Below are 23,807 nucleotides of genomic sequence, written 5' to 3' on the forward strand. Positions count from 1 at the left end.
CTCTGTTTTTACTTGTATACCTTCTACACAATCTTGCTAACAATTCTCACCTATCTGTTCTTCCTCAGTAAAGCCCATAATTTTCATGGCTTCCAAGGTCTCCTGGAACATCTCATCATCTTGTTGAGAAGGAATAGGCACGTGACCATTAGATAGGAAGGTGTAATTGCCAAAGCCTTCCAGCAACAGATCATCTAAAAAGCAAAGAAAAAAGCTTTACTGAACTGCACCAAATTAATTCTCTTAGGTCTTGAGTTCTCCCAATGAACAACAGGAAAAAAACAAAGGAAGACTCTACTTGCATAAGGAGTTTGGGGTTTTACGGTGCACAAGGATTTTCAGAATAACTCTTTGTTTAGCAAGCTTGACTGTGTACATTTCCAGTTTTCATTAGTAACTGGGGAATGTTTCTGCCCCTTGGTGGAACTTTGCGCTCTGTGTATTCAAATACAAGCCATTCTTCCTAAAAATCTTTCATTTAATGCCATGTGTAACCTACTCAGAATTACATTTCTTCCAATGGGGATTCATATCAGGTTATAGTAAGAATGGAACTAGGTACCAACCATAGTGGGCTGGACCAAAAGCCTCTTTGGCTCTATACTGGGGACAACACCAGATTCTTAGGTAAGGAGCATAAAAACCAGGGAAAATATAGATTTAACCATTACTTTATACATTCTTTGACAACCAGAAATTTAGGGAAAGATGTCATATTTGAACCATGATGTTCCCATACATATTATGTCTGATCCATTTTTTTTGATCCACTTACCCTTTTCACCTTCTCAATATTCTCAAGCTATGGTTTTCCCAGTGTAATAATGTGCTGTAGGAGAGACATTCTCCTAATTTATTTTAAAAGCACAAGCCAATATTTTTATTGTGAACCCCTGATTCTTTTGTGTAAAAAAAAAAATTATTAAAAACTCTTCCCTATTCATCACCTCAATGTCATTCAAGATGGGATCTAAATGGGTTTACATATTTAAATTGAAACATCCTGTAAACTGCAAACAACCTGGCTCAAACAGGTGGACATCAATTGAAGTTTTCTTATAATTCACTTGAGAGAATTATTTTCTATAGCTAAAGAGAAAAGGATGATATTACAGATAATTAAAGAAGTTAAGATAAATGACTGAGTAAACCAATGCTCAGACTGTTCAATGAGATCTAAGAATCATTAGCAAGTAACTTACTTCTCATTTGTTCAGAAGCTCCAGCAATCAAATAGTAAAAGATATGAAACGTTCGCTCATCTTTCGCCTGGCGAATAGCTCGGGATTTTTCAAGCAAATCTGTTGTCAAATACGTTAAAAAAAATATCAGTAACGCATTTCAGTGCTTCCTTAATTGTGCCATCAGCCTCAGAACCATCAGCAGCACTGCAGAAATATTTGCCACAGGTTTGTCTAACATGAACAGGTGTCTGGTCTGTGGCAGGAGCCCTGGTATTGGTATCGTTCTCAGCACAATATGTAGATCAATTTTCTACCTCCTATTGAATAGTAAATGATGATAATCATGGTAATAATCATGACAATAGACATAAATGCTTCTCAAATCACACGTATAAAAATAGGATTCACAATATAATTCACACCACTTTTAAAATGAAGTGCCAATATGATTCTTTCAGCATAAGGTGGGGCTCCTGGAATGAAAGCTCTTGAGGCCAGCATTCTAGGCATAAAAGTAATAAAAGCAAGTTTCATTTATGGTCCATTTTTGTGAATATAAACTACTAAAAATGAAGTTGGTAATAGTGTAATTCAACATGTCAGTTCCTCACTCTCTAAAAGCTATAGTGCTGTAGGTAAAATATCAGTTAATACCAAAATAATTAAACACTTTTTTTTTCCCTAAACATCACTTGTCAAAATAAGAGCAGAAAGATAAACTGTTGTTTGATGTTATATCCAAGAACTGAAGTCCTTCTTCATAGCTGCACCTTTCTTTCTCATCTATTGGAGTAAGCATCTCCTTTTCTATGCAAAGCTCAGGACCCTTCCCTGACAGAAGCTGGGGTGTATAGGGCTGAGGGTGAGATCGTACTGAGCACCTGGACTTCATCCTAACCTCAGGATCAGGACAAAGTAGCAAACCTGGACTTGGAACTGGGAAGCACTCTCCGAATTCCTGGGTAAATTGTAGTGATGATACCAATCATTCAGTGTTATTTTCAAAGTGCCTGTCACAGCACCAGTAAGAAACAGTGAAGTTTCAAGACTTCTTATGGGTCTGGAAATGTAGACCACAGGGAACCAGAGTGACCCATGCAGGATCACACTGATACGAGACAAAACAGCAGTGTAGCTCTCAAGATCACATGCAATCTGAATCACAAAACAATCTTTTCCCATTATTGTATTACTGGGACTCTGCTTTTAAAGTCCCTGCCATTGCTTTAGGTATGGTGCTTTTCTGAAGCTATATATGGCAAATAACACACTTTCCTATAGCTGAGAAAACAGACCTGAAAATGTAAACATGAGTGTAAGGCAAACTGAGAAGCTGGTATCAGCATAAATGGAACCACTTCTCTCCATCTTTGTTTATACCAGTCCCAGCAATATTTGCCTTTCTTAGACATGCAGTGGAGCTTGTTTATCTTACTTCCTCCTGCTGACCCTAGTTAGCTTCCCATGCAGCTCACTGAAAAGGATACAAGTCTCTATGTTTGCTCCGACAATGTAGCCTGTCACATCAAAGTTGATGCGAATGAATTTGCCCTGTGAATGAAAAGAAGATTTAGATCAGGCTGTTCTTTCAGATTATGCCAGGTCTTCCAATATTAGTATTTAGCCTGTTTAATAAGACATGTACATCGTCCTCTTAAGAATAACATGCTTGATTTCCTCCTGCAGGGACAACCCCTGGAAAAACCTGAAAGGAAGTGGATTTCTCTGATATTCCTGCTAAAGAGATTTTCTCCCACATTCCATTCAGATACTTAGAGGGATAGGAGTCCTCCTTGCTGGGCCAGGCTTTGGAGGCTGGGGATGCAACCACATCTATTTTGTACTTTGTTTTCCACAAGGGAATACCATTGGATCTGCATAACTCCCTCTGCTAAGATTCATCTGCATAGATCCCTCAGCTCTTCAGGGAGAGAGCAGAGGTGGGAGAGGAGGGTCTGCAGGGAAAACAAATACCTGCCAGCACTCCCAGAAAAAAGTGTCATCCAATAGTGACAGCCTTCAGCTCACATCAAACTTGTACCTGTGCAGCTGTTTTTAATTTCTCCTGTAATTTTTAATTTAATATGTTAACCACTCTTGCTAAGTCACAGTCACACCTCATAAGATACATGCTCAACTGTGGTGCAAAGAGAAACAAAGCACAGATTTTGTTTGCAAATATTCTGAATGCGGCTATGTCCTGGAGCAGGAATTGACTCTGGAAGGCCACACACAGACTGCTAAATTGTGAGAGGACAGCGGTACTGTCATGTTTGAGCTTGATCTTTAATCTTCCATAGGGCCAAATTTGTATTTCAGAGAGGAATTCTGAATTGTTTTAAGGTATTAAAGACGTTCTTTAAAAGAGAAGCAGTGATGAGGACCACTGTCTTCACACTGTGTTTTAAGAGATATTATTCCCCCCTCCCCCCATAGACCCAACCGGATTTCTCCTACTTACAAATCTGGAGGAGTTGTCATTCTTCACTGTTTTGGCATTTCCAAAAGCTTCAAGAATAGGGTTTGCCTGTAGAAGCTGTTTTTCCAGCTCACCCTAAAATTCATTCAGAAGCAGTTAACCCTAAACTTCATATTTGTTTAACTAAAACCAACACATGTACACTGGAGGAAAATGTGAAAAATAATTTAAGCCTCTTTTTTGTTTTTTCTGTTGAATACTACACTTCATGTGGATTTGTTTTCATTCTCTGTTATTCTTTGTGCTTATGTATTTGTGCAGTTGACTGCTGTCTTGTATACACGACCCTTTTCCAGCCCTGCTGCCTGTGACAGATCAAAGTCTATTAATCTGTTTAGCATCATGACTGGCCTTTCTTAAAAAGAAAAGGGTCATTCAGTGCGAAATATATTTTTTTTCCAGTTTAATGTAATTTTTAGAATTTTAGAAGGGATATTCTTAAAGGAACCTCTAGAATGTCTTTTCTGAGTTAGTTTATTGAGATCCTTTGCTAGCAAATGACGATGTAATTAGGATAACTTGCCCAGAATCATTTTAATGTAATGCAGCACAAAGCTACAAAGCAGATTTCATCAAGTCTATTAATAATGATCCATGCAAGGCTATTTAGGTTAAATATGGAAATGCAGTGATTTATTTCAAACCAGGATAATGAATTCTCATGCAAACACACAAATTTTGTATTATATTGTTAATTGTGATTGGTAATTGCTAAAGAAGCAAATCATGCAATGAAACAAGCATGCATTTAATACTTCTATTTCTAAACAAATCAATGAAGTTGAAAAAATCCTTTGCTTTGAATACAGCTTTTCTGAACCTTTAATTTGGTTCTGTCCCATGAGGTCACTCACTTTCATATTTGCTTCTCATCACCTTATTCTTTGAGTACTAATCTGCAGTAGCGTGCATTGTTTTAAATAACTCACCCCGAAAAGGAAAAAATCCTCGATAGATAATATGATATAGTTTTTGAAAAAATAATTAGAAAATAAGTCAATATTTAAGTTGAATCTAGGGGAAACAATTTAGGAGATGAGAGTGCTTCACAATTAGTGTGCAATACTAGTAATCTTTTTCTAAATGCCATTCCTGAATGTCTTGTAACCTACACGGCAATGATGACAGCTGCCTCAAAAATATCATTCAAAAGCAAGAGATAGGTAACAAATGGCTAAACTTATCTGCATGGTCATGAAACAGGAGAATGAGCACCTTCCTGAGAACATAGATCTACTACCTAAGAGTTGGAGGAAGAGGGCAGGAAGATTTCCAAACAAGCTAATACAGGAGTCCAAGAATCAGTAATGAATTGCTAGCAGTCACTGAAATTTCTCTGTACTGAGCAACTATTTCCAGTTATACTCTGTAGACTTCAAGAGTCCACTATAAGCATGGAGTGTTGCTATAATCAGATGGTGACAGCAAGGACAGAGCCTTGTCTGCTAAACTGAGACAGGTACCACCTTATTCTAGTGAGAACTGAACTATGCCATAAACCTGAAATATAAAATTGTGGCTTCAAATTAACAGCATTGTATGCATCCGGAAGTCCACTGAACTCCAGAGTTGCCTGTGCCAGCAACAAATTAGGGTTTTTGCAGAGCACTTGTTAAATGAAGTGCTAAATTAACTAAGGGGCAACACATTGCCTTTTCTCATAGCTGAAGTCGGAGAGGCAACAGTCAGAATGGGGAAAAAAAGACCCCATTAAAAAAAAATACAGATCCCATTTGCCTGGAACAGAAATATAAAGAATATTCTAGCAAACTGGCAAATTGGTACGCTGATATGGCACACCACAATGCAGGAAGGCCCACCAGGGCCTCTGAGAAACTGCTGTAATACACCTGCAGACACACGCTGCAGTGGGAATTGCTCTGTTACATGTCATAGCAGCCAGAACATGCTAACTTTTGTGGATGTGAACAATTCTCAACAGTTACATGAAAATGTAAAATTGACAGCAATATCGGATGGAAAGCATGCAGCCAAACAAACCCGTCAAACACTGTGAGGTTTAGGAATTATTTCACAACAGTCCTAAAAAGTTCAACCTGAAGCACAGAAAGCATTTGGATATTTTCATTGAGAAATCACATCACTTATGTCAGGCTGAGTGGCTCTTTCAGGATCGTGGGAAATTTCAGTCGAACTATGGCAATTTGAACACACAGATACAGAAGAGAGTGATACTTGAGAGATGGCCCTGTCTGTGTCAGACCTCATTCTTTACCATGGAGCCTGACACAGTTAGGGTTGATTTGTGAGAGAGAGCATTTGGTGCTATTGTTGCTTTTTATCGTATCATACAACATATTTCAACATAATCTCTCTTAAATTTTCAAGGTGCAACAATAGCATGCAGATCTACACTCAGTGCCTTAAACACACATCAAACAGTCTAAGTTACTCACGTAAGAAAAAGATGGACCTTGCTGTATTGAATAACATGGTATAAAACGTGTCAGTATCATTTCCATTACACAGATATATTTATTGTTTTTCCTGTATTAAAATAACCAATACACAGTTTCCATGCAAATAAACCAGGAATACAAATACAAACGATCGCAGACATAGCAAGAGTACAAATACGATTAACATATATAAAACATTATAACTGAGGAAAAAAAAAAGAACAACCCTGAAGCAAAGGGGTGGGATTTGGATCCAGTCCTGGGTTAGTCTCCCAGGACCAGACAAGGACAGATATTTTAACAGTAAATCTCCAGTTCTTCTCTAGTGCAACTGAGGCATTTTGCTATCTATTATTTTTTAATGTCTGAAATTGCACTATCAGTAGTCACAGTCCCTGAATTATTGTTTGTCAGCATGTTATAGAACAGCTTAGACTTTCTCTCATCTCCTATCTGGTGGGTATTTCCCTGAAGGTCCATCTCAGGGCCAACTTGACCCTGAGACTTGCGTAATTCCTGACAGGAGCCAGCAGCAACTGTAGTTACTGCTAGGGCTGTACTGCCTGCTAGGGCTGGCCTTGAAACCACAAGTTTATTTCCCCCAGCCACTGAGCAGGGAGCCATTAGAAAGAAATTGGTTTTTTACATAAACATTCAACAAAGGAAAATGATGTCTTTGGCCTTGGAATGTTTCCACTAAATTTAATCACTAATTTCTAGAAAATAGTACCCAGAGGGATATCTACTCCCTCCTCTGCCCCCAGGCAGAATCTGCTGTATATAAACAATGATTATTTATGGTGAAAGAGGCCAGGCTGCACACCCTGTGCTCTGGAGTCTTCCGCCAGTGTACAGGGTACGTAAGGGCAGCTGCAAGACCCAGCAGAGGTGTGCTCAGGAGATTTTTACTTCACCCCTCACTACCCTGCTATTTACTTAGTTTGGACCCAGTCTTTCATCTGGAACACACTGAAATGTCTTCCTGAACTAAGCCTGTTTTGTCATAAAAGTGAATTGCTACATGTTTTTTGCAGAAGTTTGAGTAGCATTCAAAAGGCTGGAAATGACATAGGACCTGGAGTTGTGTCATTGAAAACAGCAAAGACAGTTGAAGCCTCAGCCACACTGAGTTCTCTGGGAACTGGGCAGGTATAAACACGTATTATGTGTTTGAGCATGAAAATCAACTTTAGTCACTAAGGCAAAACTGTTACAAATATTGAAGGTAGAAAATACCTTTAAAAAAAAGTGTGTCCCTCAAAATTATTCTCTCTGACAGACGAGTAAAAAGTCAAGTTCTATAGGAAGACTCTTTGGTAGGAAGAAAACTCACTTACAAAGCCAATCAAAACTCTGGAAGTTTAAATGCTGGTAGATATTTTCGTGATACAGTTGGATAATGTGTTAGTTAAAGGCTTTCCCAAACTTCTTAGTTGCTAGGGGCCAAGGGTAAAATAAGGACCTGAGCCCTCGCAGACTTCAAGGCCTTCATACTAGGCTATAAATAGGTGCTATGCATATGGAAAGCTATGAATATTTCTCTTCTAGCAAAGTACATTCTGATTTGATGCCTAAGGGGATGTCAAACAAAAGTTTTTCCATAAACATAGAGCTGTGACGTAACTATGGACTCTTAATATGTTGACTGTTTGGCAAGCCACAGTCGTTGACTTGCTGTTAGTATAGTCAGCTAGCTCGGTACAGTCTTAACAGGCATCAAGAAGAGTTGAATATGGAAGAGCTCACTTACAGTGATGGTGGTGTCCTTTTTGCCCTTATGTGATGAAGCAACAACAGCCAGGTACTGAATAACCTTTTTGGTATTTTCTGTCTTGCCAGCACCAGATTCACCTCTGAGGGGAAAGAAAATAACACAAAAGAAGGTAGGTAACTAGTGGATTCCTTCTGCCATGTGGTGTATTTAGCGCATAAAAACAGGACTGGAAACTGCCCAGCTCAGTATTTACCCCAGAACACCATCTCCCCAAATCCACTTGACTTCAGCATTCAAAGAACGCATTATCAGAGCTATATCTCTGCCCCATCAGTATTTTGACTGGACATTGGGCCATTTAAGGCAATTCTAAAACGTGATGCATTTTTGAACGACAGTTCATCTTGTTTTGGCCAGATCCGAACATTTATGAGAAGTGGAGCTGGCAGGGAGTCTGCTTGTATTTTAAGACCAAAAAATACATTAACTATGATGTGGTACAGCAGTAAGAAAAAGCATCAGCAGTAATACAACAGTTTTCTCTTTGGAAACTCCAGCATTAAAGTAGACTAACAGCTTGGATTGGTGGTAGAGAATAAGCGAATGAACCAGCCTCATCTGAACTACTTGTTCAAACGCTCCTCGAAGTTAGTGTGACCAGAGCTGGGACTGCTTGAGGTGTCCCTGCTAACTAGGTAGTAAGGGACATCTCATGTGGGGAGATGTCTGACCAGCAACCGACAACCCGGCTGTGTTTTCTGCAGTGTCCCTTGGGAAGCAGGAAGGCAGTGGTAACTTTTCACCTCCCAGTGGACTTCCAGGGCTTATTTACAGCTCTTAAGCCCTCTCTTAAAGTAAAATGGTGATTTTCAAGCTACAAGGGCCAGATATACAGTATTTTCTCAGAAGAACATTTCCAGTCTACTTTTCCCTCTCACACTACATCATTGCTGTGAAGAGGGCAACAGTCTAAATGTAAGTTGGACCTCTTTTTCTTTGTATCTAAAATGGATTTAAAAATAAAAAGAACAATATATTCAAAGACCCCATAGATATTTGTCAACTCTTTTGAAGCTGAAACTATTTAGCTGGATCCATTGCAGTTCTGCTTCTTTTCCTAATTAGGAAATACAGGAGTTAATTTTCACTACCAAGGGACCAGTGATAAATAGACATAAAAAATATGGGTAAATGCTCGGCAGAACTTTCAAGGTGGAATGACACTGATGTAAACCTTAGGAAGCCAGCAACAATTCCTTCCTAAGGTACGACACAATGAGAAGTGTTTCTTCTGGCTTTTAGAGTTTTAACCAGAAATAACTGAGATGAATGTGTTCCTTTTCACAAGACCTGGGTCAATTTGCACAGTTTAGAGGTTGGATTCATTTTTGCCTGGCTTCAATGCTAAAACATTTCCATCTTTTATTGATAAAAATTAAGTGTCCTGGGAACAACTCCAAGCCAAGCACACCAATTTGAAAACATATGCATAAAAAGTTTTCAAATAAATCTACCTTACAACTTTGTTTCTTTGGAAAAAAATAAAAAAAACCACCAACAACTTTATTCAAACAAACCCCTGGCTTTGAACTATTCCGTTTTATTAAAGGTTATTTGTAGTTCATCACTACATGAATTGCATTTCCTTTCTCCTAGGGCAACAGTGCCCATCATTTCTCTTTCCCCTGAATCCCTGCGAGTATTACCATATATGGCATCATTTTACTTGTAATTATCCTACCATACTGTAATGCTCAAGTTACTTAACATTTTGTTCTGTCCTTTCATCCTTAACTCTTTGCTCCTGCACAGGCTGAAGGTTTTCCTGTTTTCGGCAGATAGACTTTGAGGCTTTTTTTCCTTTTGAAGCGGACAACAAAAAGTTCTTCAGTGTGAAATGGAAATGCTTCCACATGAAATGGAGAACAAACAGGATCAGACTGTGAGCTGGTATGAGGAATCCCATGTTTTTAAAAATCTACATGCTCCCTCAAGCTCGGTGACTGAATTTTTAAAGATGGGTGTTTTCCTTGCAAGCATCTGTCAGTGGTTTTGGCATGGATCATACACAATAGGTTTACTCCAAGGAGAAATCTGCTCCTTCCTTCTGAGTGCCCATTTTCATTGGTATTTGCTCCTAAATTATGTTCCAAAGTGAGTATTCACCATATAAACGCTGTTACCACTGTACTAATCACAATCTTCTGGGAATAGATAGATCATTTGTTTTACCGAAGCATCGCAAATCATTCTTGTGGCCTGCCATACATAGAGACAGCATATTTACTACCAGTGCTGTTCTTTGCACCCAGCTCAGATCGGCAACACAAAAAAACCCAGATCAAAAGCAGGTCCCATTGCACAGTTCTCATTGCCCAACAACAGTACTTTACATACATGTTTTTGTCCTAAGAAACTCCTTGGCTTTCCCAGAGCAAAAGCATCCGTTAGGCTTATAGGCTTGCTCTGTCAAAAACACCACGCTCACACTGTGTGGCATAGTTTATATTTATTCCTCACCCATTTCTTGCCAGGCATTGTTTTAGGAACTCAGTACAGGATTTAAAGCACATAAGCTCACATACATAGTGCTCAGTTATGACAGAGTCTTTGTACCACACAAACTACTAAATCCTCCAGCAGTCTTGGGTTAAAGGTTGGACTTGATCATCTGAAAGGTCTTTTCTAACCTAGCTGATTCTATGATTCTATGGTTACCTTCACCTTAAATGAAAATTATCCCAGTAAGAAGAGGTTTCCAAATCATGACAAGGTGAGTCTACCGAGTTGGCCCCACTGTTGTAGGATGAGCCCGTGGTGTAGCTATGACTCTTGTACGTTTGGGTATAACTGGGAAAAATCAATTTTAAAAATATTTGGGGTTTTTGTTTTGTTTTTTTCCAAAATTTGAGAGCTTTCTATATTATTATTATAAGACTAAGCTTGATTCCACTTTTGGAAGCATCTAAAATGTAGCAGAAGAATTTATTTTCACCATTTGTTTCATTAAGCAATGAACCACAAAAATTGCCCATTCACACGTCTCCTAATCTGGCTATGCTGGCTCTGCGAGAAGCCTCTGTGCACAGGGCACTCAATGAGGTGCTCTAAATCCCATCAGGGCTTGGCAGGCTTCATCCTGCAATACGAGATGTGCAAAGATAATGAACTTTATCCTAGGCCAGCTGTACCCCACTAGAGACCTGTCTCAGAAGCCAGTCTACTGATCCTACTAGTTTACTTATAAAAAATTTCCCAAAAGAGACCAAGCTGGTTCAGCACCAAGCTCCACCCTGGGTCTAAAGCTCCACAAGATATCTGTATGGGAGAAGGGCCAGGCAGAAAAGCATGACAGCTCCAGCCTTTGAGATTTAGTGAGCTGGGAAAGAAAAGAGTTTAGCTCTTGTGTGGAGGAGTCTTTTGACTAATGGGGCTCTGCAGATTGGAGGATGATCTGGATGTCTCTGCTTCCTGAGACGTGTCAGGGGAGACAGTGGGCTGAAGTCCCACGGCTGGGTGAGGCTCGAGGGAGTTTGCCAAGAAAGAGAGAAGGAAGAAAGGGGAAAAGGGCAGCATGGTCACTGCCTCACCCAACATTTTGTCTGTTACTGTATTAAATTAAGTGGAAACGGCACCCTGCTACCATATGTTTTTATAGAAGCTATTCAAACTACATGCATGTATTAAAAAAAAAAAAAATAAATTGAAGGTAATAGGTAGTGAAAAAGTATTTGATTATCAGTACAAATCAGGTATTTAACAAGCATTCGTTTCTACAGGCTCCACATTACGCCAAACACGCAGAATTATGATCAGATTTTTTTTCTCATTAAAGGTGTTTTTTTGCACAACTGAAACTCATGTACAGTCCTTTAGCCACATCTGCTTTCTCAAAAATATTATACCCACTGTTTTCAGGAAGTGGCCAAAATCTTATAACCTCGAGATCAGACAGGTTTAAGGAGGAGATCATTAAAACACTGGCATGCTTAGCTATGCAAATTGGCACCTGTGGAATTTCTAGTAAAAAACCTTTTGGAAACTCCAGGAGAGTCCACTTGCATCTTTAGAAATCACACAACTCAAAGGCCAGAAGTCTCTTTTAAGGACTGGTGCCTCTACTTATATTGGTAGAAACTTGAAAAGTCACAAGCTTGTTCACGGGCCATTGCTTAGTCCAATTCACGCTTAATGGCTGATGCACTGAGGTTGCTCATTTCTCTGAGCAATTGGATGGATTTCTTGGGATTTGTCCCTCAGCAACATCTAATGTCCTGGTCGACACAGACCAGCATGGTCTTTGCAACAGTGAATACAGAATATTTCACGGCCAACTCAAATGTCAGACAAGAGAGACTGTATTGGGGGAGGCCTAAGCACAGGCAGGAGTTTCAGGGAATCCCAATAGCCAGGCAGAGCAGTGAAAGCTGCTCAGAACAGTACAAGGAGCAAAACACGAAGATGGAAAAGTCTTAACTGCCTTAGTTTTCAGACATGTAAAATAATAAGATCTCATGTCCTCAGTGCAGTGTTACATATTGTGTATTATGTATGTTACGTCATGTCATGTTATGCTGTAATAATGCAACTGCAGATACATTGGTTAGCAAGCACAGCCATGGTACAAGTTTCTCATGCTCCAGAGAGGCAGCTTGTAAATGTGCATGACAGGATGTGGGTTTTAATGCTGACTGTGGAGTGGCAGAGAGCAATTGGCAGGGAATGAGATGAGAGGATGTTCAGTGATGCTGCCCATGAAAATGAGCTAACAGCAGAAAAGATATGTGCACAGAGGAGAGCAGATCAAAGGCAGTATGTGTGTAGCTATTATTAAAATGTAGATGAAGTAATGAGATCTAGACAGGGAATTCTGAGGAAGCATGAGAACCCATGAGCATTAAAGATGGAGCATTTTAAACATACCACAGTTATCACACAGGGGGTAAGGGTTGAAAAAGAATGCAAACAATACTTAACCACATGAGGGTAGGTTCAATGAGCTGAGGGTGAAGACCTGAGAATGGGTATATTTATACTCAGAAATATGGAACCATGCCTAGTTCTCAGATCTATGCCTCTGCCTGTGTCCCAGCAGCGTTTCAGGTAAGTCCCAGGCACTCAGCATCCCACCAGGCCTTTGGTGTCCAGGCAAGCTCCTTTAACAATATAATAACCTTGCAGAAGTAGTACAAAGCACACAGCACTAAGTACTTAAAAATGAAGTGCACAATCCTTGCTTGCATTTTCATACCAGTATTATTTCATAACCCTGCTGAATTCCCATAAGGTTAGAAAGTTATTTGTGGGAGATGGGTAGCAATATGTGAAAGAATGCAAGAGTCTACACTGCAGCATCACTAAACATAAGTGAGGTTTTGGCAGCATCCACAACTACTTATATATGAATCCTTACAGCTACATTTGTTACAGTTTAGGTACCAGGCCTTGGAAAGTTTGAGTCTGTAGCTATTTAAAGAGCATATCCCAGCTGATCAATGTCATGAAGTCCTCAGTTATTGTTACGTATTTTAGACAAAAAGACAATTCATTGGACTTTTTAACAATTCTATAAAATAATGCAAATTGCTTCCACTTGACAGCTGCCCAGCTGAAAGCCAAGTGAACTTTCTGCTTTCTGTACAGCCAAATAAGGCCAACAAGGATGATAAACCAGTAGTGGTGTAAGTTGTGTACATTGGTTTTAGCTTGACTAAACTTTTTCGTTTAAAAGACGTGTGAGGACTGTTTTAAGCTATGGCTCACGATGGCCACCCAACATACAGCAGCTATTCTAAACATCTCAATGAATCACTTACTGCTGCTGTTTTCAAAATGGGAAAGACATTTCATTCTATTTTATGTATTACTGGTGTGAAACAACTTAAGTTTTCAGCTTAGCTGGCCAGGCAAAAAAAAGGTATTTTCAGTATAAGGTAGCTGTCAGAAGTGGATCTTTTAATGGATTTGCATGAACAAAAGTCATAGATTTGCAAAAGAAAATCCCCTTCTTAAAAATCCTAATATTTAAAGAGAAGTTGAAAAAAGAAGAAAGTTAAAAAAAGATCTGAATGTTTACCAGTGGAAAAATAAACTAAACTACAAAAATAGAAGGAGGAAATGCATATTGTAAATTAGTCTACATTGCCATGACATGTTCTATCCTGGGAAGAACATGATGGTCAACTTTTATTTCATCATTGGAGCAATTTCATATTTTGTTTTAGTATTAACTCAGTTTTTGACAGATCTGTGATTGCTATAGTTACATATTACGCAGAGGTTAGAGCTATGCTTGCCCTTGTGGTACCAGATACAGTATGGAATTTTTTACTTTTCCTTAGGTGATAATTTTTTCCAGTCAGCACTGGCACTCCCAAGTAACTGTATGGCTGGAGATCAGTAGCTTTGTTTTTTAAAAACTGTAGTGTAAATATATATTTAGTCAGTCAGTAGCCACGTTTTCACTTAAAACCAGTTCAGTCTGGGACTATGTATGAGTACAATATTTGACAGACTACAGCATCACTGCACGAACGCGCTATAAATAATACGCATGCCATGTTCTGCAAACAATAATTAGTATTTATACAGATTCAAATCCTACCTCTGATCAGGAAAACTGAAAGATGCCTAATACAACAAACACAAAATAGTGTCAAAGGCATCTTTGATGTCATTCAAGTAAATAAAACCAACTAAATAGCAACAGAACAATGGAGAAATGGTCAAAAGTGAAGGTCAAATAGGAGATACCTGCCCAGTTCAACACTCTGAGTCTTTTGCAAAATAGGTAGGGATGATAAACCAATGGGATTTTGAGGAGTAGTAAGTTGTACAAAGTAAAGCTTATTGCAATGAAATCACTGCCTGACACATGATACTGAACCCCACACTGGCTCTTTCTAAGCACTGGCAGGTCAAAACTCAAAGAGCAGGCCTTCAGCAAGCCCAGACATATTAAAATCAGAGTTCAAAACAGGGCTGGCTTAGCTGGTATTTCACTATTGCCTAAACCAATAACATACAGACCGCAGAAATGTCCAGCCTGCGCCATGCTGCTGAGCCCTCCTAGCCAGCACAGCCCTGCCTTGTGCACGGCTCAGGGGTGGCCCCTGCCAGCAGGGAGGTACCAAGCCTTTCCCCTTCTAGCTACAGTATATGCAAACAGCACAAAACAACAGCATGAACAAGATCACACTTTTTGGCAATGACATCTGAATTAAGAAGTTGTAGTGAGCCACCAACAGCTAAAAATGAAAACCAATATGGTAACTATCTGGGATGCTCTGTGTTCCTCAGTTTTCTCAGTTCCTCAGCTTCCTCTAGGAACCTTTTAAAATCCCTTGTTCTCTCTACACACAGTTTTACAACCACACTTCCCAGATGTTGATTGTAAACTTTTAAATCTCTAAATTCAGAAAGTCAATTTAAATAAATAACTTTATAACTTAAAGACTTCCTACGACACTGATATCTGTGTTTTGTTTTATCAACAGTTATATCTACTGGAAGAGATTTAGGATTGGAGTTCAAGCTTACTGAAGGTGAGGAGACTATGTCTGTTCCATCAGAATCTGAATCAATTTTGAATAAAGACAGACACTGTAATGTTGAGATATACTAAAATAGTTTACTTACGTGCACAGGATAGACTGGTCTTCTCGATCTGTGAATAAAAATAATTAAATCCATTAATTAGGGAAAATGGTTGTCCTGACAGAAGCACTTATATTTATAAGGATTTACATTGAATAGCCTACAGCTTCCAAAATCTGGCCACCCATGGTTAGTCAAAAGTACTGGGTTCATACCTTATATAATTTGCCCTCGCATTTAAATAACCATTTCTAATGGAAATATTTTGTAGCAAAAATGAATAAAGGGTTAGGAGTTCAAAACTAGTTTTTGTAAATTCCATTGGAGATGAACTGTAATGAGGACAGTAGAAAGATCAGGCTCTCTATAAGAAGATTATAACTGAAAATTTCCAACCTGAAACTCTTAGGTTTTTATTACGCTTCTGAGGTGTGGCCAGCAGCCCACTTGATACAAAGTCTGGACAGATAAAGCATCAAAACTTAAAATGTTTGAAGCTCATCATGCAAAGCTTTGAATTTTGAAAGCAGAGCAGTTCAAACACCTAAATAATGTACCCTGTTACATTTCAGACTGAGACAACTTTTATCAAGAGGACATTAATTTCTTTGAGATATTCTTCAAAGATAAAACAAGATAGTTCACATATTTTTCAACATGTCAACAAGTACCTAAGTATTCTTCATGCTTTTAACTGTGAACAGGACCATCAAACACATTTTAGATCAACATTTATAAAAAGGTGGGCCAAAATCCCCATTTCTACTGTGTGAGGCATGTGAGAGGTTTCTGCACAGCAGAGTCCAGTGAGCTTCAGTGCTGCAGGAAGGTTTAGTTTTACATTCATAACCTGCTCTTGTAGTGTTCCTCCCTGCTTATGCTTTTGGAGTCAGAGTTTACGTTCAGAACCCTTACACAGAATTTTCTACCAAAATGCTGATCTCAGGCTAAGATCTCTAGGCTGTGATGGACAATAAACACCCGCTCAGGTTTCATAATGAGCTCAACAATGCTAAACTGTTTTGTAAAACTACATTGAAGCAAGACTTACAGAAAAGCCTGTGGTAATGTGGCTTTACAATTTGCCATCTATGTAAAGGTGCATGACCAGTGTGTTTGCTGTGACAGTTCTGAAGTAGAACAAGATGATCCTTAAGGTCCCTTCCAACCCAAACAATTCTATAATTCTATGATTCTTTGATATTTTTTTCACCATGGGAATGGTCAAACACTGGGACAGATTGCCCAGAGTGATGTGGTAGCTTCACCCTTGGAGCTGTTTGGAAGTAGACTTGAACAACTCTTGAGCAACCTGCCCTGGTGTTGAAGTTGGCCATTCTTTGAGTGAGACTGTCACAGACTGCCTTGTACAGACTGTGGAAAAATCTTCTGACTTAGGAACAGAAATTCCCAGGCAACTCAAATGCATTTTTGTAAAGTGTGCGTAGTTTACAAACGTGAGAGCAGAGGCAGACCATTAAGGCAGAAGCAAGTGCTTCTATATGGCTCGTCAGACCAGACACAGAGCTAGCATTGGCCCATGGAGCCTCCGGTCAGAGGTCAAGAATTGAACTCCTTTTATTCAGTGTGTGGGGTGACTTGCATGGCTACCTATCTGACTGCTTGCCCCTATCGCTGGCCATGTGTAATAAATATCATGAGATAAAGCAGCTTTCTGTACTGTGTAAAGACAATGGAGATAAATTCGACCTGTTAAGCTTGCAAGTTGTAATTGCTGTGTGGGCCACAGACAGTCTAGGAAAAGCAGTGAAGGATTCTGCTATGGCTGGGATTGATATTGAACAATTGTTACAATTGTCAGTTCCTTGACAGCTATAGCATTAACTGCTTTATTGACCACTCACACCACAAATGGTGCCACTGAACTGCTTTATTCAGTAAATTGGTGCAAAATGACTCATTATGTTTCTATCGGAGATATTTGTCTGCAGTCAGCACAGCAGGACTCTTCCACATAATAATCTGGGAGTAGAGGAGCTGTAGCCATGTTTATTTTTCACTGCAGGATATAAGCTTGGCTTTCTTTTAAATTAAAAACCGTGATATCACAGTAGAACTCCTGCTAAAAATACACTGTTGTGTAAATAGAAACCATGGGCATAGATTGATATTGCATCACAAACCATAAATACCATAAAGAAAATAAAAGTGACTCCTTGATACAGAGTTGCCAGTAGAATTTCTGAGCTCAGGGAACACCAGAAAAAGTTGGTCTCTTCCAAGCCAAGTGTTTTCTCACTACTCTTTGCTGCCCATTATTGCCCTTCTTTTGCTCCCCAGAAAGCAAAAAGCCCCTCCTGAAGGTATGTCATAAACTGGCCCACCACAGGGGTTCGCGTGAGTGCATGTGTATTGACTGGGAGAAAACTCTAGGAACAGACTTGCCAACAAAGTTTCAAGCTGACAAGCAGGTATTCTTTATTGCGGCACTGGGAGAAACGGGGGACAGCTCCTCCTAATGTGTGTCCCCCTATTGCTACACAAGCCATACATAGTCCCTGGCCATACATACGTATTCATGAGGCTACGTATGGATTACATTATTTTCCAGAAAGCTCCCCGCATGCCTACAGAATTGTGGTGGTGGTCTCTGAGGGTCGTTTCCTTCTTCCAACAATCTTCATCACTTCTGGTAGCCTCTGAAGAACACACTGTAGATGCTTATACCAGCTTAATTGGTTCGTTAGCACCACAGACATAATAATCCTCCTGTCCTCCTACTTATCAGTTGGTTTAACCGTAGCCCATCCTTGACACCTGCCATTCCCAGATACTCCTTATCCCTGTGTTCTGTTCTTCTACACTGTTTTTCTTAAAACTGTGTCAACTATAACGATTTATCTTGTACAAGAATTCTCAGTATGCTTTCTAGCTGCACTCTATTTTTTTTTCCTACGTATGATGCACCTCAGTAGTTTTCCATTGCTACTTTTAAGAAGCCATCAAATTTAACATTACTTTAAACTAATTCTAAAAGTTCATATATTCCATTTTGTGATTTTGTGCCCCCCTTGTCTCAGTATGGGCAGCTTTGCTGAAATGTAAGAGAAAAAGAAGGATTAGGAAGGTCAGAATGTGCACTCACTGCCCCTGGGATAGAGAACAGGCTGTGCAAGCCAAGCTAGAGTCACTGAGTTTCTTCAGACTTCATTAGCCCAGCTCCCTATGCAGGTACAGGGAACAAATCCTGCAGAAACAGGAATAAGAGGGGAATGGAAGGAATGATGAGTCTTTGGTCCTGGAAGGAATCAGACTGAAAGCAGGGACTGTTAGGTGGTTTCTGGCTCTCCAAGGATGCCTTCTGGTGAAAGCTCTTTGAGACTCTGACTGACAGAAACTTGCTTGAGGGCTGTTGGGTGTTCTTGGAGGGAGAATAAAAATTATTTATTTGCTTTCAGCTTTCTCTTGTAATGTGAAAGGCTGCTGGGACTGGACCAGTGCAACTTGCCTGTTCTCTGCAGGTGAACAGCCTCATGGTATTCTCTCAAGCTTCTCTTTTGATTGCTGGACTTACCCTCTTCTAACTTCACTTGTGTTTGGCGACCATATGAAGTCTCGAAGCTTTCAGCCCTGCAACCTAAACTGTGCAGCCTGTACTGTGAAACTTCCTGCTGACAAGTTGTCCTTTGCACTCTCATGAAGGGAGAATTCCAGATGTGACTCTATTTCCTTCAGCAGTTTTAACAAATTGCAGTGCTAAGGATGAAACATACCAGGAGATTTAATCCTGTTCTGTTAGGACTTGAGCTGCAGATACTGGCCTCATTTACTTTCAAGGGGTGTCCCATTCAATTACTCTTATTTCTGTTCTGGAATGTTTTATTCTACATAGAAAATACTGTGCCCTATTTTGGGAGTATGCAACTTTATGTGGGTTGATCTATTAGAAGAGAATGACTTGCATGAATAAAACTCCTTTAACATAATTCCTGGGGCTTAAAAAGTAACAAAATATATCTTCTCAATTCCAACATCTTTTTGATTAATGTCTTTTTAAAAATTTGACACTACTTAGAAGACTGTCATACCCACCGCCTGTGTTACCATATTAAATGTTTTGTACATTTTATGTTTCTCCTCCCTTTTCAATAGCATAGAGATCTACATTTACGTTCTAAACCCCAGCAGCTTTCCTTAACATGCAGTTGTCCTTTTTTTTTCCCCTTGTATGTGCTTAGCTTTTTCACCAAACACCTCCAGACTGCTTGCAAGGATCAGATGCCCCTCTGTTCTTGATAGACCAGCTAGCTCTGCTTAATCACAAACAAAATCAGATTGTTTATCACAATGAAGCAGCAAGTTGGCAGCTTTACCATAAAAGGAAAAAACCAGACTGAAACCATGTTCCAACACTTGCTTACTGCTTCTTTACATTCGTTAATAACTGTGCTGCCTGAAGGGGACATTTCTGTACAGTCCTGCTAAGGACACCTAAATAAATAGACGGCTTTTCACAGCAGCCTCCTTTTCTAAGATCTTGGGAACTGTGTTTCCCTCCCATACCTCACAGTAACTACCAGGTTGTTTGTTTTTCCATCTTTAACCCAAGCTTGTATAAAAATGGCTTTGCAGAAAATAGATAACCTTCCTGATTCTGCAGAAAGCTATAATATAACTTCTCCAAATGGATTTATTGCCAGAAAGCATAAAAAAAGCCTATTGATCCATATAAAAACTTTACAGCTATTATTACTGCTATATAACTGGACCTTCCACACTTATTTGCTGTTTGCTGCACGCAGGGAAGATGGCAGAAGGCACCAAAATTACTCATCTTTACTGAATGGCAGCTTTGCCACCAGCAAGCTACTTCATCCAATACACAGGAGAGAGATGTGAATGCAGAAGCATAGGGAGATTTTTTTATGATCATGGTCTCTAAGTGAAGCAGTGGGCAACTAGCTAGTGTCTACAGACAGTCAGTGAGACCCAAGTCAGTGTGGCACCTCCCAGGGACAGACACACACACAAAAAATGCTCTAATGGAATGTTATATTCTCTTAATCTTCTAGGTTAAAGTGGAGAAAGTTTATATTCTTGTTTTAGGTCTAAATGTACATCAGTGACTGTGCCTGGGCAATGATCATACTGCATTAGTGATGTGATAATCAGTAGATTCAACAGGACATTAAGCACCCCCGTTTAAGCATGAGACAGCATGACTGTGATTTGTAAAAGGGTTTTAGGCCCTCAGAACCACTTGAGACAAGTGGAAATTTTATCTCTGCCCAGCCAACATCTTTGTTAATTCCTGTGTCCTGTGAGCTGTCAGCTTTCCTGCATGTTTGGAAGAAAAGTCCAATTATCTGATTTCTGTTAACCATGGCTAAGTGATATTAATAGAAAAACTTTGATAGGACTTAAACATCATCCCTAATTAATAAAGTAACCAAGTAAGTCTCTAAAGCAGATGAGGAGCACAGTGTGCACAGCTCATGTTTTTTTTTCTGGATGTTTGTGCCAACAGGTGAGGTGAGAATGTGAAGGGCTGTGATTCCCAGATGAGCCTGCAATAAGACCAGCGATCTGCAGACACTGAGGCTTGATTCACTGAAAGATAAAGGTTCCCTGCGACATCTGAACAAGCTGATTGCTCTTGGCCAAGTGGCCCTGGTCACGAAGTACCAGAATATAATTCTTCAGTCTCATGAATCTAAGATACATTTTACTTTGGCAAGAAGAAACTGTGCAAGTTTCCTAGATAAGGAGCAACACTGAAATTCCACAGAGAAAACATCCAGTGCCCTGATCCATGTTTATGAGCAAAAATTTCTGTTTATATTCCATTTGTAAATACACTTATAAAAAACTACGAAGCTCTCCATGTCTGTATGTGTTGCGTGCGCACCCACACGATCATGTTGACACCCACTTTCATCACTCCAATGTGAATACAATTTGGCTGAATAACAAGAGTTATTCTGTGGTTTGGTTTAGTTTTATACACAAAACATGAGTACATTTTTACAAACAAAAGCACAGCTTCAAAACCAGCGGGGGCCCTCTTCAGAGATGGAGAGACTCCAACATGGCATGTGCAAGTAAATAGGCAAGTAAAGTGTGGGTGTCCTGGACCTGTGATTCAAGATCTCATGGGACTGCTGTCTGGCTGCCCTGCCAGCTGTGTGTGGTTAGGATGGGAGGTGGTGGAACAAGCTCTTAAAGCTTCCACTGATGATCTCTTTTCTCCTCTTTTCTTTCTACTTGCTCTCCCCCGCCTCTCTGCTGTCAAGAAGAATTCCTTGCAAAGGGAGCCATGAATAATGGGGTGTAAAGGTCCCCCAGTAGTTGGTGGGGACACAAAATTACTATGACCATTAAACAAGTGAACAGGGAGAAGCATGCACTCTTGGCTGCCTCCTCTCCCAGCACCCAGCCTGGAAGACACAGCTGAGCCCAGGCTGTCCTAGGTGCAGTTAATGACCACAGCAAAAGGCAAGCCAGCTCCAGGGGTTTCATTACTGCTTGGGAGAGCATGTTAGGAAGGAGAGGAAACAATGACAGAGGAAGAGAGAAAGACATTCTTATGCTGCAGGCATCAGGCTGGTCTATGCTGATACTAATTACACATTATGTAGAAAACTCACGTAAGGCCAAAAGAATTCTCTTGTTTCAGCACAGGCTTTAGTATTATGTTACATTTTTTTCTCTTTCCTGCAGATAGTTTTTTTCCTCATCCCATTTTTAGGGACAAGCAGCAGCATTCTGCACGACTGAATGAGAACACTGCTAATGACCTGCAGGAGCCAGGAGCTTCTTGCAGAGCTTCCCTGCAAGCTTAAATAAAGGATCTGAAGGAAGAAGACTGCTTTGACCTCAAGGCCTGTTTGGGGCCTTGGACAGTGCTGGTTGCAGAGCACAGAGTTCAAGAGATGATCTGGAAGATGAATATGTGACTGTGGCTTAGTAGGATGATCTTATGCCAAGTAAGTTTCTAACAACTGTGCTTGCATCAAATATTATGTTTACTGAATCATGTTATTTTTAAAAGCACCTGCCCCATCAGTCCTTAATATATTTCATATGCCCACCCTCCTGAATAATTCTGCTGTTACAGTATGGAGAAAGGTCTGTTTTCCAGATGTCTTTTGTTTTTGCTTTATTGATCCTCCTTTTCTGCTGCATTGTGGCTCTGCCTTCTGAGATGCACTCAAATAAAGGAACTAAAATAGCTCCAGAAAATAAATGTTATATAAGCCATAGGAAGAAAAAAATTGACATTGTAAAGCAGATACCTAACTCTCTGGGTTTAAAGTTGAATTACAAAAACAACAGAATTTTATTTTGGCATTTTCAGCCAGTGGAAATCTGCCTGGGATAGGGCAATTATAATTCTGTGGATTTGACGGCCTGGCCCACACATATAAGACCATCTTTTTTCATTGTGGGGAAGTACTTTATCTAGTCTAAATCATGGTTTAGAAAGTAACAATTAACTATTATCTAGTCTAAATCATGGTTTAGAAAGTAACAATTAACTATGATATGCCAACCTGACCACTTGTAACTTCTAGTGAATTCATCAAGTTCATATTTCAAGTAGGACAAGTACAGGAGTACTGCAGTCCTTGTGAGTCCGGTGTGCTGTGCACCTGGAGAAATACTGTGTAATTTCATTTGCATAGTCACATGAAGTGCACAGTGGTTTTGAATGGACAAGTTTCTCTAAAACAGTGTTCTGGGTATGTCTGTAAATATTACGAGAAATCAATGCCAGGTACTAAACTACCTGTTAAGCTGAAATTTCAAGATGCTGTTAATAGTTTTCACGAGTCGGATCTAAAATCCATGAGCCTTAAATCCTAAACTTCCAAACTGGAAGACCCTAAACTTTAGGGCCATGGTGTGACCCTGCTGAGCCATAGCTACCAGACAGAATTTCTGCAGGATCAGGCTCCCAATGAGGGTATTTAAATTTCAAGGTATTTTTCAGCGTTCTAGTTTCTTGGGGCACCCAAAGTCACTGTGAGATGGCAACCAGTTGTGTCCCTGTAGTCTATAGGCATTGCAGCCTCATACATTTATCAGTAGTAGGTTTTTTGGCCCTAAATTATGACTATTTTCTCAGAGCAAACCCTCTCACACTGTCAGTAGTACCTGCAGAAGGAGGAGAGCACAGCGAATTTCAAAGGTTTTGTTTGCACCATTTGGGGCCTGATGGCTTTCCCATTGCTGCTTGTTGGCATTATTGTTAGAAAACAGAGCACATCTCAACTTGGGGCTCCAAAGCATGAGACTGTAAGGAAACTAGCTCCAAAACATTGTTTGAATTCAGTTTGCTAGGAAAGAGAGAGAGAGTGGAGCAATGCTGACAGATACAGCAGTGCTAGCAGCTAACTTTGGAATAGTCTCCACTGGTGGAGAGGGAGCATTTTCCATGCCCGTATTTGCCA

The 23,807-nt window shown here is 39.8% G+C and overlaps 1 protein-coding gene and 1 long non-coding RNA gene across 4 annotated transcripts in view; one reads left to right on the forward strand and one right to left on the reverse strand.

Annotated features, from left to right (window-relative positions):
• MYH11 (myosin heavy chain 11) overlaps positions 1–23,807 on the reverse strand; it is a 62,123-nt gene that overhangs the window by 25,974 nt on the left and 12,342 nt on the right. For 2 of the 3 annotated variants that reach the window (XM_065684188.1, XM_065684191.1), the window contains exons 4-10: positions 15,436–15,463; positions 7,834–7,936; positions 6,081–6,101; positions 3,646–3,738; positions 2,672–2,735; positions 1,203–1,301; positions 51–194 (exon numbers count right to left, since the gene is read on the reverse strand). In XM_065684188.1, coding sequence (XP_065540260.1) covers positions 51–194; positions 1,203–1,301; positions 2,672–2,735; positions 3,646–3,738; positions 6,081–6,101; positions 7,834–7,936; positions 15,436–15,463 — 552 coding nt within the window. The remainder of the gene's footprint in view (positions 1–50; positions 195–1,202; positions 1,302–2,671; positions 2,736–3,645; positions 3,739–6,080; positions 6,102–7,833; positions 7,937–15,435; positions 15,464–23,807) is intronic. The other variant, XM_065684190.1, reaches the window with a different exon arrangement.
• On the forward strand, positions 7,769–21,170 carry LOC136016646 (uncharacterized). Its single transcript, XR_010613665.1, has 4 exons — positions 7,769–7,966; positions 9,610–9,747; positions 15,294–15,341; positions 20,882–21,170. It is a non-coding gene; the product is annotated as an uncharacterized LOC136016646 (long non-coding RNA).

This window comes from Lathamus discolor, chromosome 6 (assembly GCF_037157495.1).
Source record: "Lathamus discolor isolate bLatDis1 chromosome 6, bLatDis1.hap1, whole genome shotgun sequence".
Classification (NCBI taxonomy): Eukaryota; Metazoa; Chordata; class Aves; order Psittaciformes; family Psittacidae; genus Lathamus; species Lathamus discolor.